At 29.4% G+C, this 16529-nt stretch overlaps 2 protein-coding genes across 2 annotated transcripts; both read left to right on the forward strand.

The window, feature by feature from the left end:
- The first annotated feature begins 1630 nt into the window (after nucleotides 1–1630).
- Nucleotides 1631–2209, forward strand: LOC126553065 (uncharacterized). Its single transcript, XM_050208255.1, has one exon. The coding sequence runs from the start codon at nucleotides 1631–1633 to the stop codon at nucleotides 2207–2209; it is 579 nt and encodes a 192-aa protein (XP_050064212.1).
- A 2326-nt stretch (nucleotides 2210–4535) lies between these two features.
- On the forward strand, nucleotides 4536–5896 carry LOC114125268 (uncharacterized). The gene is made up of 2 exons (XM_050208256.1): nucleotides 4536–4695; nucleotides 5475–5896. Exons 1-2 carry the CDS (start codon nucleotides 4536–4538, stop codon nucleotides 5894–5896), a joined length of 582 nt encoding a protein of 193 aa, XP_050064213.1.
- The last annotated feature ends 10633 nt before the right edge of the window (nucleotides 5897–16529 follow it).

Genomic DNA, 16529 nt, shown 5'->3' on the forward strand with positions numbered 1-16529 from the left:
TTTGAAATGGAATTGATTTTAATCATATTTTCAGTTTGGATTTCTAATTATACTGCAATGACTTGATGACTGATGTACATGAGGGTGTGGTGTGTAAAATTGTTTGTTAAAGTGAGAATGAAATGATTCTGGTCCATTTGTGGTTCTGGGATGGTCAAATATTGGTGATGACGCCCACAAATGAGGGGGGAACTCTGAGTTTTCGTCTATATAGGTGTCCAAGACATAATCGGCAAATTGTACACATTCATTGTCAGCTGGCAAAAATGATAGACCAAAAAAAAAAATTTAACCACAATCCGATTTCAGAATCTTTAATTGAATACGCTTTCGATAAGTTTTTATGTTTTACTATTTGCCTTGTTATGGGGTATGATATATCTATAAGATATCTACGAGATATCAAGGCTAAGTTAGTATGACCATGCCTCGTGTCAAGGGTAATGCGGATGCTACTATGACCATGACACGTGTCGGGATAGTAAGCGCACCAATAATTACAGTACACTAATGATGCATTTGAGATGTTATTGCACATTCTCAAATTCGTGTCCGAATTTGCAACAACAACTACAAGAACACCTGGTTTTACCCAGAAGGTGACAACACGACGTAAACAAGAGACGCACCACAATATATAAGGGAGCCCGAAGACCAGCAACGGCAGATGTACCAAAGCTATCAACAACTGAGCACTTTCACGACACTCAGCCACTTATTTTGTTTGTTACATGTATTTAATTTATATGCAATAAAGACATATTTCGTTATTGAGTTTAACTTTCGTTCAAAATAACCATCTGGATTTAAATCTGATACTGGCACGCAACAATTTGGCGCAGTCGGTAGGATTCACTTTTTAAGGAGGCAAACCGTCAAAGGCTACCATTAACAAGTAAGATTGCGCAGTTTTCCTCGTTGATAACTCCAGAAGATAAGACCATTCAATTCAATGTTGCAGGATGACAACATCAACGAACATCGCATTATTGTGAATGAATAGTTAATTAAATTATTACACGGATAAATGTTACAAAAATATAAAACCTAAGAAGTATCATTTAAGTAACTGAATATATTTAAGTAGGTCGTAAAAAAACTATTTAGAATTGTTTTGATTATTAAAGGACAATTGATTTATTTGAATTATTATTGAGAAATATTGAGTTATTATATTATTATTGAGGGCATATTGTGAATTATTGAGATTATTATTGAGAATTATTAAAGGGCATATATTATTGAGTTATATTATTATAGTTGATTGTAAAAGGTATCAAATGAGTGTGAAAGCAATTTATGGAGAACACAGGTACATCTCCTTTGGATAGCTAATCCATCGAATAAGACGTCTTTAGAAACTCCAGATTTGAGTTTAGAAGTATTAAAAAAACCCAACAGTTGATTAATTTGGGAAGCCCTAAAAAGTAAAAGCCCAACCCAAATAAAAGCCCTAGCCCTACTGAAAGCCTAAAAGAACGCCCTAGTCTATTTAGAAGCCCAAGTGAAAATAAAACACAGCTTAGCGAGAAGTTTAAGTTTAGACAATAAAAAGGTTACACGTAGCAAGGTTACGGACGATTTTGAACACACTGAGTTAACGTTCGGTAGAAAACCGCGTGTGAAGAAAATGGTTACCATAAAATTAGAGGAAGCATTTAAGCTTATACCTATGTGTACGGGAGAAGACGATATCTATCCGTTCATAAATGCATGTGATATGGCAGTAAATTTGGTTGAAGAAAAATGCGCGCCGACTTTAGTATATATAACAACTAGGTTATCTGGTAGAGCACTAGAAATGATAAAATATAAAAATGTTACTAAATGGGTATACATTAAGAGTTATTTGATGGATGCTTTTGAAGATACGACAACCGCTTCAAGTTTGCAGATACAATTAAATTCCATTAAGATGCGTCATGGTGAAGACGTCAATGATTATTGCCATAGAGTAGAAAAATTGTATTATAAATTTTGTAGTGCGTGTACGCTTAATAAAGAGGAATCAGAAGCAAAAGTAATTCACGAAACTTTAAAAGAACAAACACTGAATATTTTTATAAAAGGATTAATAAGTCCTATAAGAACAATTGTAAAGGCACGAAATCCTAAAACATTAGAGGTAGCTAAGCAATTGGCAAAAGCAGAAGAAGTAGAATATAATTCAGAAAGAGAAAATAACAGATACAGGAACGATTTTAATTAAGGCAATTATAATTCTTCACGACAAAATAATAATAATTTTCAACGTGTGAATAATACAAGAAATAATAATACGAATAGTAGTATTAGGAATTTCCAACCGAACAACTTTAGTAAACCAAGTTATCAAGGACGAACAAATAATTACACTCAGCAAAATAATTTTAATAGACCACCTATTAAATGCTATAACTGTAATGGTAATCACTATGCAGCTCAATGTAGAAATAAACCTGCAAGTAACAATAATCGTCCATCTAATCGGAATAGCTTTACTCAACCACCAACAAATTATAACGCACGTACAACCACGTGTGCATATTGTAAACGAAGTGGCCATGATATAAGTGCATGCTATAAAAAACGTAATAATGAAAGTAGAAACAACAATTCGGGAAACGCGAACGTGTCGGGCGAGGACCGTGGTACTCGTTCGATAAACCAAATAATCGCGGAGGAAATACACAATGTTACCACATCGTCCCTGCTTTAGAAAACAATCACATAACATGTATATCACCTGCGAGCAAAACAAACGAGTTAAATTTATTAATAGATATAGGTAGTCAGGTAAATATACTTAAGATAAATTGTTTACAAGGACAATTAAATATAGATGAAACACAAAAAATTAATTTAAGAGGCATTCATAAGGAGTTAATACAAACAATAGGCAAAATAAAAATACCAGTTATAATAAATAACAAAAATATAGACATAGAATTTTATGTAGTGGGAATGCTATTCCCTATACCTAAGGACGGTATATTAGGACATGAATTTTTACTAAGAAACAAAGTAATGGTGGACGTAGCCAGTAGAAGGAATTAGGGGCTTCTGGATCTCCTCCCCCTTAAATTTTACATGTAAAAGCATAGGCTCCTCTGTATAGGCAATTCGTAGTACAGGCTCCTCCCAAACAACGAGTAATAACTCAATATAGGCAACCTGCAACACGCATAAACCCATCACCACCGCCAGATCCTGCACGTAACCGGCATATATTTTATACCTTCTCCTTCAAACCTCCACCTTTTGAAGAAAAATAATGTATATAATATTTTGATTTCGACTAAATAAGATACTTGTCCGTCAAAAATTTTTCCTCAATTATATTCCCCCCTCCCCCTTTTTATTTACACACACACACAACATATTATTTACCATCATAAATGTACATACGTCATACATATATACATACATACAATACATACGTAAAAACATACTCGTAATATAATATATAAGGTATACCTACAACATCACACATATCTAAAAATGTTATACAATTTTCAGATTATAACCCCATTTGAATAAACATCATGCTAAAGCATACGTTATACATTGGATTGTATCTCAAACAAACACACATTCAAATATATTATAATATACCTAGTTTAAATATATACATACTTACATATTATATCCAAACAATACACACATCATTATCATAAACCCCTGAACATATACAATTTATATAATATATACTTACATATCAATAAAACACATATTTAGCATATGATACATACTACATAGGTATATATAATATACATATAATTATGATATGACCATACAAACTATAACTGTAACTATACTTAAAAACTATAATATGATACATACATACATACATACATGCTCATAATATAATATAAGATACCTACAACACCACACATATCTAAAAATATTATACCATTTTCAGATTATAATCTCATTCGCTAAAGCATACGTTAACAATATTCTATATAGCACACAACCACCTGCTAGCCGCTCAGACCTTTGTTCATTAAATTACATACATTTTCATACACACACACACACACATACACACGTCATAGTCACACATAGTCACAATTATAAACAATAAAACATTCCAATCCAATAGAGTGTCAACCTTAAATATATTTTCCACCCCGCCTTCCGTCCTCGCACCCTTGCAACATCGTACGATAACAAACATGTTCAAGCCTGTAGTAACACGTTCGAGTATTGTTGATGAATTCCAACCATAAAGTATAGTGCATAGAACAATATGAGATCAGTCCCTTTACTTGCATTCAAGTGACAAGTCGTGTTATTTCAGTGTGTGTTTTTAGAGTGTGTAAAATATCTTACAAGTACTATAAAAATCAAATTATTTATTTTACTTTAATGAACACCATAGTTCATTTTTTCTACCACTATATTGTGTGCATGCGCTAGTAAATCGCTTAAATACAACTATTTCATACTGTTATTTAAAGTACAATTTCTATAATTCATTACCCATATATTCATTGAAGGGTACAGTCTTGTTTCGCGAGTTCGACTAGTGTTCTTCAGTGTTAAACATAATCATGTTTTCGTGTAGTGTATGCGATAAAACCTTTACATTGATCAAAAATCTACATAGACATGCCAAGTCACACGAATCACTTACTAAAATCGTATGCAGTATTTGCTCAGAAATATTCACGCGAAGAGATAACCTCGTCAGACATAATAAAGAAAAACATCGTAAGTATTTTTTTTCACAATAAAAATTTACAAATTTATTAGATAAAATATTCATAATCAAATTAATAATAAATAATACTATTTTCAGGTTCAAATATTATAATCCAACTACAACCAACCATAACCAAGCGAGAAATTCAAGATTTTTTTAAACTAGCTGAACACATTTACAATTATAATGGTAAATATCTATTTCGTAATATGTTTATTTTCCTCCCATGATACAACATTAATATAAATATATATATATTTACTAATATTGTTACTATCGTATCTATAACTTACTAGTACTATTATTTCATGCTATACAAAAGAATGTTTACATATAAAATAATCTGATAATATTTCGAATAAACATATTCAAAGTTATAATTAGTTATTACTATTATTATTACGAAGGTCATCTTATAAACACCTTACTTTTACTATAATAATTAAAAGAACGTTGTGTCTTATTTCTTTAACCGAGAGCCCTATGTCATATTGTTTTGTTGCTTTTACATAATATATATATATATATATATAATAAAATATATATATATTTACATTACATATACATTGCTTCATACATATCTCCTTTTTTTATTATTAATACCTATATATTTTTTTTTATAAATCATTTTTTCTATATGATAAACATATAATTTTTTTTTTAAATTCTTAATTTTTCTTCGGCTACTTTTACTGAAAAAATATACATATTTATGTTAACAATTTATCTTCACACACATTTTTTCTATGTTTAGCATTACAACGATAATTTTTTTATTTTATTTCAGTTCCTTCGGCCAGAAATCACAATGATCTTAACCGTACACATGTGGAAAATTCGAATGAAGCAGTAAATGCTAAAAAAACACGTATGAACAGCGTCAATACCCCTGATTTCATTAAGACAGGCACGTCGTTCGCAGATAAAATCGAGTGGTATTATATGAAAAATATAGATAATTTGATCAACTACAATATATTTCTGGAATCATCAAAAAAAGACTTATTACATCTACTCAAATCAATCTCTACAAAACATCCAATTAAATATAATTTAAAACTAGAAGCAACATATAACCGCCCAAACGTAGACAATTCATCGGAAAATCGTGCGTTTAAGACTAAAGCCAGAGAAATTTTTTTGAGTACAGATATCGAGTCTAAGATTGATATAGATTTCGCTAATCTTATGTCTGAGGAAGACGTTTAAACTTCTAAAGGAAGTGGGTTTAGTTTAGAATCTATAGACGGTTTATTATTAGGCATATATAATTATACACCTATGGGTGGATCGTCATATATTCCACTACCAATTGACATCAAAAACAAAAAAGCAATTATCAACCCTCAAAACTCAGACCAACAGTGTTTTAAGTGGCCAATCATTGCAAAATACGTTATGGGTAATAATAAAACTATTGTAACTGAAAATTATACATCACATGAAGATAAATTTAATTTCGGTGGTTTAACATTCCCAACACCTATGAGGGAAATAAAAACATTTGAAAAAAATAACCCGAAAATATCCGTCAATGTTTATGGATTAAAAAAAGAAAATAATAAGAAACATATTATTTATCCACTTAAAATTGTGGATGAAGAAAAAAAAGAACATTTCGATCTACTATTAATTACCAACGGAGATAAAAGCCACTACACATTCATCTCAGATTTTTTACGTCTTATAAGAGCACAAAAAACGGCTCATAAAGAAACTGTTATATTTTGCAAACGCTGCTTAACGTCATTCGATAATCAACCCCTGAAAAATAAACCATATGGACACGCAGCACTAGTTCAACATAAACTAATATGTGGAACACACAAACCAATTTTACCTGATATGCCTGCCGCCGGTACAATGTTAGAGTTTGATGGATGGGGTAAGACTCAATGCCACCCGTTAGTTATTTATGCCGATTTCGAGGCACTTCTTGTTAAATGCACAGAAAGAAAAGGTGCAGATACATCAGCTTTTCAAAAACATGAATCAATGAGCTATGGAGTTTATGTAAAGACCACAGAAAATATTCCGACTGATTTGCTTGAGAAACATAATATACCAACATCACCTATTATTTACCGTGGTAATGAGTCACGTCAAGACGTAGCCAAAAGATTTGTGAATGAGGTTACTAATATTGCAAGAAAAGTTGAAGATATGTTTAAAACAAATATTCCTATAATAATAACCGAAGAACAACAACACATAGATACATTAAAGAATACATGTAATTTTTCCGAAAAAAAATCAAAAAGTGGCTGATCACTGTCATTTATCAGGAAAATTTAGACAGACACTATGTAATACCTGTAATCTTAAACTGCAAAAACCAAATTTTATACCATGTTTTCTACATAACTTATCAAATTATGATGCACATTTTATCGTAACCGAACTCGGGTATGATACTAATAAAATCCCAGTAATTCCAAATAGTGAAGAAAAGTTTATTTCTTTTTCGAAAAATGTTTCCAACAACTTTACAATAAGATTCTTAGACTCATGCCGTTTCATGGCCTCCAGCTTATCGACTTTAGCCAAAAATTTAATAACATCTGATTTCGAGAAGTTTAGAGAAACAGCAAAAGCATTTGTATCCATAGATATGGACCTTGTCACACGTAAAGGTGTATACCCCTATGAGTTTACCTATAGTTGGAGCAAGTTAGAAGAAATTCATTTGCCGAAGAAAGAAGATTTTTATAGTACGTTAACCGAAGAACATATATACGATAGCGAATACGAACACGCAGTCACAGTATGGAATCATTTCAAATGCAAAAACTTGGGAGAATATAGCGATCTTTACCTAAAAATCGACTTTTATTGTTGGCCGATGTATTCGAAAATTTCAGAGATCTATGTTTAAGCACTTACAACTTGGATCCAGTGTTCTACTATACCTGTCCAAGTTTTTCTTTCGATGCGATGCTCAAATATACCAACATCAAACTAGAATTACTCACTGACTATGACATGCACTTGTTTTTCGAAAATTCAATACGGGGTAGCCTCACGCAAGCAAGTATGAGGTACGCTAAAGCTAATAATGGAAATACTACAGATTATGACCCCACAAAATTCAAATCATGGATAGTCTATCAAGATTGCAATAATTTATATGGATGGGCAATGTCACAGTACATGCCATATGATGGGTTCAACTGGGTTGAACCTAACTTGAGTGGACTCAATGACTTGACGCCAACCTCAGATTTAGGCAGAGTATATGAAGTAGACATATCATACCCCGATGAACTACATGATGTACACAATGACCTTCCATTTTTACCCAAGAATAAAATTCCATTAGGCTCGAAAGTCCAAAAACTTATGGCGACACTCGAACCAAAAAAAAAATTATGTAATCCACTATCGCAACCTGCAACAAGCCATAACAAATGGATTAATTGTTGAAAAAGTACACAGAGTTCTAGAGTTTCATCAATTAGCCTGGCTTGCTAAATACATACAATTAAACACTGAAATGAGAAAAAAAGCAGTTAATGAGTTTGAGAAAGATTTCTTCAAACTCTTAAACAACGCCGTTTTCGGAAAAACCATGGAATCAATGCGGAAGCGTATTAAGATGGAGATAGTAGCATGTCAAAAAAGATTACAGAAACTAATGAATAAAGAAACATTTAAACACTCTACAAAATATAATGATAACTTGAATGCTGTCTCATTAGAAAAAAAAATTATCAAGTTTTGCAAGCCAATATATATAGGTAACTATTACACACATACACAAAAATAATATATTTTAATGTTTTTAATTTTAAATTAATCGACTATTTTTTTTTATTTTAGGTTTTGCAGTACTAGATATAAGCAAGTGGTTGATGTATAAGTATCATTATGATACTATGAAGAGTCATTTCAAAGACAATATCAACCTCATGTATACAGATACAGGTAAATTATTATTATTATTCAATTTTTCTACAACAAACATTATAATATTTTATTTTAATTTATTATTATTTTTTTTTTTTTTAGATTCACTGATGTATTATATTAAGACCGACGATTTTTATGAAGATTTGAAGAACAATGCAAACTTACTAAGCTGTATGGATACTTTAGACCTGCCTAGAGATCATCCCTGCTATGTAGCTGAACGAAAAAAGATTCCAGGGTTGTTTTCTGATGAAGCGAAGGGACAACCAATTACTGAATTTATCGCCCTTCGCGCAAAGTCATACGCTTACATACTAAATAACAAAGAGAAAATTAAGGCAAAAGGCGTTAGAGGTCATGTAGTTAAAAATCATATGACTTTCAATGATCATTTCGATTGCCTTTTCGTCGATGACGAGAAAGATAACTCTAAACTGTATACCAGGGAAAATGTATCCATCAGATCATTCAACCATAAGATACGAACAATCAAATCAAACAAAATATGTTTCAATCGATACGATGATAAAAGGATAGCACACTCCGATAGAAACATACCTATGCTCACGGGCATTTTAAATATGATTGTTAGTTGTATTAAAAAAAAAATAATAATAATACAAAACTATGTACATAAATAAATTATATTTAATTTTATAAATGTTTAAGTTAATTTATTTTTATTTTGTGTAATATCTCTAATCTCTATAGATATTAAATTATTTTTTTTTGTAATAAAGTCACTTATCATAATTCATATATTTACAGTGGCGTGTTTAGTAGGAGGTTTGGGAGGTCAATTGACCCTCCGCTCATTTGAATTAGTAATCGACTGGCCTCTCAAAATTAAAAATCCCAAACCTAGTAGGTAATCTAATTCCTCCTGGATTAATGTCATAATATTATGCTTTACGACTCGTAAATAATATTATTTAGTGCATAATAATAGTATAAATATAAATTATAATATTATTTTAAGTAATATTGTGGACTGTGGTACAGTGGCACACCGTAATCGGTAATTCGTATTTCGTATAAGACGCTTTGTTATGAAATGATAACGTCTCTAATAATAAATAACCGAACACAATGTATTGGGAATTCCTATATTTACATTACATGTCGTGCATCAACACTCCTCGAGAGTGTCTACGTTTATAGATTTTCAGCAGTGAGCAGATACTAACAATATTCAATATTGTGTGATAATAAATAATAATAATAAGTATGGGTGCTAATAAAATTTTCGTATTTACATTGAGCATATTATAAGCGTTGATTTTATAAAATCCTTATATATTGTTGTTAATTCTGTTGTTTTGTCTGTGTTTTATCGCAATTTTTTTAAATTTTAATTATGAAACCCATTCAATCTGACATGAAAAAAAAACGGCTATCTGGTGGAGCTCGAAGAATAATAAAAGAAAAAGAAAAGATGGTTAAAGGAAATACTAGTATTTTATCTTTTATAAATACACATACACCTTCTATATTACAAGGTAAGAATTAAGGTTTTAGTACCTACCAATAAATATTAATTATTTATTATTCACATTATAAAATATATAAATATTACTAATCACTTATCTTTTAAAAAAGGTATGTAGAGTAACTTATTTGTAAATCAATTGGAAAAAACGCAATTTATTATACACAGCAATCAGCATACATTTATTACTGAAGGGCGGATTTTAATGCATTAAAAATGTTTACTTTATTTTGCTTCAATTTTTATAAATTTAAACTATTAAAAACAAAATAAGTATAAGACATTCTGTTCTAAAATATTAAAATAATAATTTATAAAATGATTTAAACTTAAGTAGGAGTATTTATTAAAAATTAATAATTATACCTTAATTGCAAAAAAATATTATAGCCCTTATTGTAACCCTTTCTTATCATAAACAATTTTTGTTTCTATAAACTTAATTAATACAATTTTCTAAAATACTATAGCTACCTATTGTGAAAAAAAACATGGTTCAATGTTAAATATCATGTAAATAATATGTAGTAGATAGGTGTAAATAGAAGTAAATATGCTTTGAAAGGAAAATAATTCAGAGTATGCAAATTGATGCCACATTTGACATACCTATAGAGTATAGGTACATATTTTTATCTTTATATTTTAAAAGTTAAAAAATTTATTTCATGCTACCCAGATACTTTATATTAAGTTTAAAGAAAAAAATTGCAAATGCATAATTATTTGCACTTAGTTACAACTTTATTAGTATATAAATTACAATTTTCAAAAAAATTACTGCATTCAAATTGTTTAATTAAAATAATAAAAATACAAATTAGAATAGTAAATTTTAATGTGTATTTAAATTTTTATTTACTTAAATAATTTTCTTTTAGTTCTGCCACAGCCAACAATCACAAATGTTGAAGATAGTTCATCTGGAGAAAAAGATTATGTTCTTAATAATGGTCCATTGCTTAATACCCGAATAATAGTACAGCTGCTATATCAACAAATGTTGATGAAAATGGAAATAATGATTTTGAAAGTAAACTAAATTGTTTTATTAAAATAATAAAAGTGTAATTTTAATATTTTAATGTGTATTTTAAATTTTTATTTACCTAAATTATTTTTTTTTTTAGTTCTGCCACAGCCAACAATCACAAATGTTGAATATAATTCATATGAAGAAAAAGATTATGTTCTTAATAATGGTCCAATTTTAAATAAATATACAAATAATGATTTTGAAGGTAAATTAAATTGTTTTATTAAAATAACTATTAAAAAAATTTCTTTATCAGGTACTTTAGTACAACCAGATACCAATAAAAAATCACTGGACATAGTCTTTTCATTTTTGATTGATAAATGCCAAGATTTCCCTTCAGATCCATATTTATTCAAAAATATTACGTTGTCGAAGGCATTAATTAGAGCTCTTATTGAAGTAGGTCCTTGTCAGTCAGGAATTGAAAAAAAATTCAAATTTCCAAAAAATGAAAAAGGTAACTGTTTTAATCCAGACTGGTATGATATTAAATCAAGATCCGGCTTCCATTTCAAAAGAAATTGGTTAGTATTTTCTCCTAAAAGTAACAAAATGTACTGCTTTTCTTGTTTTTTATTTCGCACATTATCAAAACATAATTCTAATTGGTCTGACCCTGCCGAAGGAGTGAATAATTTTCGTAAAGGACTAGAAAAAATTATCAAACATGAGACATCTAGTGATCATACAAATACTGTAAAAGAATATTTAGTTTTAAAAGCACGATTACAAAATGATAATACAATTATACATAACTTAATGCGAGCAGAAAAGTCTGAAAAAGAACATAATCGTAATGTTTTAAAACGTCTAATTGATGTATCCCTATTTCTTGCAAAAAATGGTCTCCCATTTAGAGGACATAAAGAAAAATTGAATGATGGAAAATCAAATAATGGACTGTTTTTAGAACTTGTTAAGCTTATAGCAAAGTATGATGCAGTATTATGTAAACATCTATTAGAGTCAAAAAAAAAACCAAATTTACCTAAGTAATTTAATTCAAAATGATATAATTGAAGCTATGACTCAAGAAACGTTACAGTTAATATTGAAAGAAGTAAAGATAGCAAAATATTTTTCTATCATAATTGATTCAACTATTGATATCAGTCGAGATGATCAATTTTCCTTAAGTATACGATTTGTGGATCAAGGTGGAATAATTAGAGAACATTTTTTGTGTTTTGAAGAGTTACCAGGGGCTTCTGCAGATAACTTTTTTGATGTTCTTAAAAAATGTTTAAAAAAATTTGATTTAGATTTTTCTATGTGTAGAGGTCAGTCGTATGATGGTGCTAGTACAATGTCTGGCCGTTATTCTGGTCTACAATCAAAAGTCAAATAATTATCACCCCTTTCTTTGTACATTCATTGCTGTGCTCACAATCTAAATTTAGTTTTAATTGATTCTATCAAATCTTCCATCGATGCAGTTTCCTTCTTTGGTACTTTAGAATCATTGTATACTTTTTTAACTAGCAGTTTGCCTAGATTGCATATTTTGGAAGAAGAACAAAAAAAACAAGTAGAAGGTATTGTTTTGACATTGAAAAAACTTTCAGAGACAAGGTGGGCTAGTCATAAACGTGCTGTAGATGCAGTTTATTTTAGTTTACCTGCAATTGTTAAAACATTAAAGAAAATTAGCAAAGGAGAAATACAAAACAATAAACTGTTTCTGAAGCTCAGGGTTTACTTTTACATATAATAAATTTTAAATTCAGTTTTTTTTTAATTATGTGGAGAACAATTTTAGACAAAGTATACATATTATCAAATTATTTACAGAACTCTTCAATTAATTTATTAACAGCTCAAAGCATGATTCAAGCTTGTTTTACTGATATTGACTCTATGAGAACAATTGAAGTATTCATGGAAGTTAAAGAAAAGGCAATAGTGTTTTGCAATGGATTTGACGGTAGAAAGCAGTTTGATGAACCTAGATGTAAAAAAATAAAAACCAATTTTGGTGAAAGTACAGAAGTTCAGTCAATAAGTTCAGTTGATGAGCGATTTAGGATCAATACTTATTTTGTCATTTTAGATGCATTTACCAATGTTTTAAAATATCGCTTTGAAGATTTTTCTAGTATTGTAAGAAAATTTGAAATCCTTGATTCAAAAAAATCTTTTGAAGGTAGACCCAGTAATGAAATTTTAGTTGGACCCCTTATAGAACTTTCTACATTTTATCAAGTAGATGTTGAACAAGAAAATCTTATTTTGGAGTACAAGTCGTTTTGTTCTATTTATAACCAATTAATTGCAGAAATAAAAAATAAAAAAGTATTTGACAACAATATGTTAAAATTCATGATAGAAAATGATATGATTTCTTCATATCCAAATTTATCAACATTGTATAAAATATATTATACTCTGCCTATAAGTAGTGCAACTGCAGAAAGGTCATTTAGTAGGTTGAAGCTTATAAAAACATACCTCCGTTCTACAATTGCTGAGGATAGGATGTCTAACTTGGCGGTTTTAAACATAGAAAGAAATGTTGCTAAAGATATGGATTACAACAATGTTATTGAAACATTTGCCAAAATGAAGAAAAGAAGAAAAACTTTTTAGATGCTCTGAATTAAAATTTGTAAAAAACGTATTCTATAGAAGAAAATAAAGGTACCGATTTATTTGTTCAACTGTTATTTCTTTAAAAAAAAAGTGTTACCAGTAGTTAATGCCTTAATATATTATTAATGGTTTTAAAAATTTCATAATTTATTATGAAGGTTTTTAAATAATTACCATTTTAAGGTAGTTAGAATTATAGAAGACGTAGAATTATTTACATTTTAAAATTGATAACCTTTTGTATCATTTATTTATATTGTTTTTCACAAAAAAACATGTATGAGTAGGTATAACATATTTTTTATTTAAAGCACTAAGTCATGATTCGAGTTAAAGAGGTATGAGGACATTTTTGTTTAAATAAATTAACTTGCTTTTAAAAAAGTTGCGTGACCTCTAAAAAAGGATGGCCTCTACAAAATGTCTCTGACCCACCGTTTTAAATTCCTAGACACGCCACTGTATATTTATTTTTATTTTTGATATATTGTTTCCTTTTCTCACATGTATATTTCTTTACATTTGATCTCTGAATTCACATACACTGTAAAGATGCATGTATGCAAGAATAATAGAAGTATACTATCATGTTATCATATTTAATGCTAAATTTAGGTGTTTGGATTAACATTAACTGACCATGGAATACTGAGATGTGTTTTGTTTATAGTAACAGTAATGACTAATAGATGTGTTAAAAATATATACAAACTTCATTTTCATGTTAAAAATCAACAGATTTTTTAAATACCAATACCAATTACCAATAGCAATGTAAAAGAAGCTATAGGTACACTTTTGTAGTCGCCAGTAGAGTATCATATAGTGACAGAAATAGCGAAACAATATAATTTAACATCAGGAATAAATTACGAAATAAGACGTAAGTTTGGAATTACTTCATTTTTACCAGTTAGTAAAATGATAGGCGATACGCCGTATGTAGTACAGAATGACCGGTATATAATATTTCTAGTAACGAAAAATAAAGATCGTCAGAGGTCAACGTACGAGAATATGTATATAGCGTTAGTGAACTTGAAACAGTTTTGTGAGGAAAATAATTTAGATAAAATAGCAATGAATAAACTAGGTATGAATGATGATTTACAGTGGGAAAAATAAGGTCAATGTTAACATACATATTTCGTAATACTAAGATCGAAATTATGGTATGTGCGAACGTAGAATATACGGAAGAAGAGAAAGTAACTATATTTAAACAGTTTCACGATTCTAAACTAGGAGGTCATTTAGGTGTTAACAAAACTATTAAACGCATATAAAAGCAATTTAGATGGAAAGGTATGAAAGATGATATTAAAAAGTACGTAAAAAATTGTACATCGTGTCAAGTAAATAAAATTTCAAATCGGCATGTAAAGCAACCAATGGCTATTACATCAACAAGTACAAAACCATTTGAAAAAATATTTTTAGATATTGTAGGTCCATTACCAACGACCTTGTCTAGTAATAATTATATTTTAACAATGCAAGATGACTTATCTTAATACACTCTAGGAGTACCAATACCTAACCATCAGGCAAACACGGTCGCGGAAGCTTTTGTTATACATTTCGTGTGTGTACATGGAATACCGGGAACGATATTGACAGATCAGGGAACGGATTTCCTTAGCAAAACATTTACGGAAGTTTGCAAATTGTTAAAAATAAATAAAGTTAATACTAGTCCTTTTAGACCACAAACAAATGGAGGTCTCGAAAGATCACATAGAACTTTGGCCGAGTACTTAAGACATTACGTGGATAAGAATTTAAATAATTGGGATCATTTGTTACCATATTATGCATTTTTTGTATATAATTCAACGGTACATACATCAACTAATTTTCAACCATGCGCGTTAGTGTATTGGCGTACGTTATTTACGAATTTATTTTATTATTTTAATTGTATTAATCAAGGTGAAGGAGATTTAAATATTAAAAAAAAATATATATATATATATTAAAAATATACTATACTAACATACTTAATATTGTATTCTTAATTGATTTAAATTTGATATAACTAACATTATTATTAAGTTACCAATGTAAAACTGAAATTGTAAAGGCTCGGGCACACAGAACGCGGTCTGTCGCGGCGGTCAGCGATCACGCGATCGTCGCGACGGTCAGCGATCTAATGACGTCACACAGGCAGCGATAATTTCAAATTTATGAGCGGTCTACACAGCCTACAACAGTCACAGTCTAGTAATCTAGTACACAGTTGCTTATAATATCTGTCCACTTTATTTCATTTTTTTATAATCATCATTTTAAAATAATGTCAAGTTCTGACGAAGAACAACTTCTTTTATTACTTGCCCTTAAAAATAAAAGGAAAAAACGAAAATGGGTGCATGAAATTAATACAACCAGGGAACAGTTTGGTGAATACCATCGACTGTGTATTGAACTGCTGTCACACGAAGATCGTTTTTTCAAATATTTTCGTATGTCACGTGAGTGTTTTGAAGAACTGCATAATTTAATAAAACCAAATATTAAGAAATGTCCTACAAACTGGAGAAAACCAATCGAGACAAAGGAAATATTAGCAATTTGTTTGAGGTAAGTTAATATATAATAATTATAATATAATACCTATATAATTATTATATAATATATTATTATATTATAGGATATAGGTATTTATGAATTTAAAAATAAAATAAATAAATTTAATACAATACTTTTACAAGTTAGTTTATTCAAACAAAACAATTCAGTTTTTAATTATTAATAAAATAAAAAAATAACATTAGATAAACCTTTTAAACAAAATGTATAACACATTTTTT

The sequence above is a fragment of the Aphis gossypii genome, unplaced genomic scaffold (genome assembly GCF_020184175.1).
Source record: "Aphis gossypii isolate Hap1 unplaced genomic scaffold, ASM2018417v2 Contig00062, whole genome shotgun sequence".
NCBI classification, from domain to species: Eukaryota; Metazoa; Arthropoda; class Insecta; order Hemiptera; family Aphididae; genus Aphis; species Aphis gossypii.

What these genes read in the sequence shown, in the direction of transcription:
- LOC126553065 (XM_050208255.1), top strand. Translation starts at nt 1,631, where the DNA reads ATGGTTACCATAAAATTAGAGGAAGCATTTAAGCTTATACCTATGTGT.
- LOC114125268 (XM_050208256.1), top strand. Translation starts at nt 4,536, where the DNA reads ATGTTTTCGTGTAGTGTATGCGATAAAACCTTTACATTGATCAAAAAT. An exon ending in ACATAATAAAGAAAAACATC is followed by an intron (nt 4,696 to 5,474) that starts GTAAGTATTTTT and finishes ATTTTATTTCAG; the next exon opens with TTCCTTCGGCCAGAAATCAC.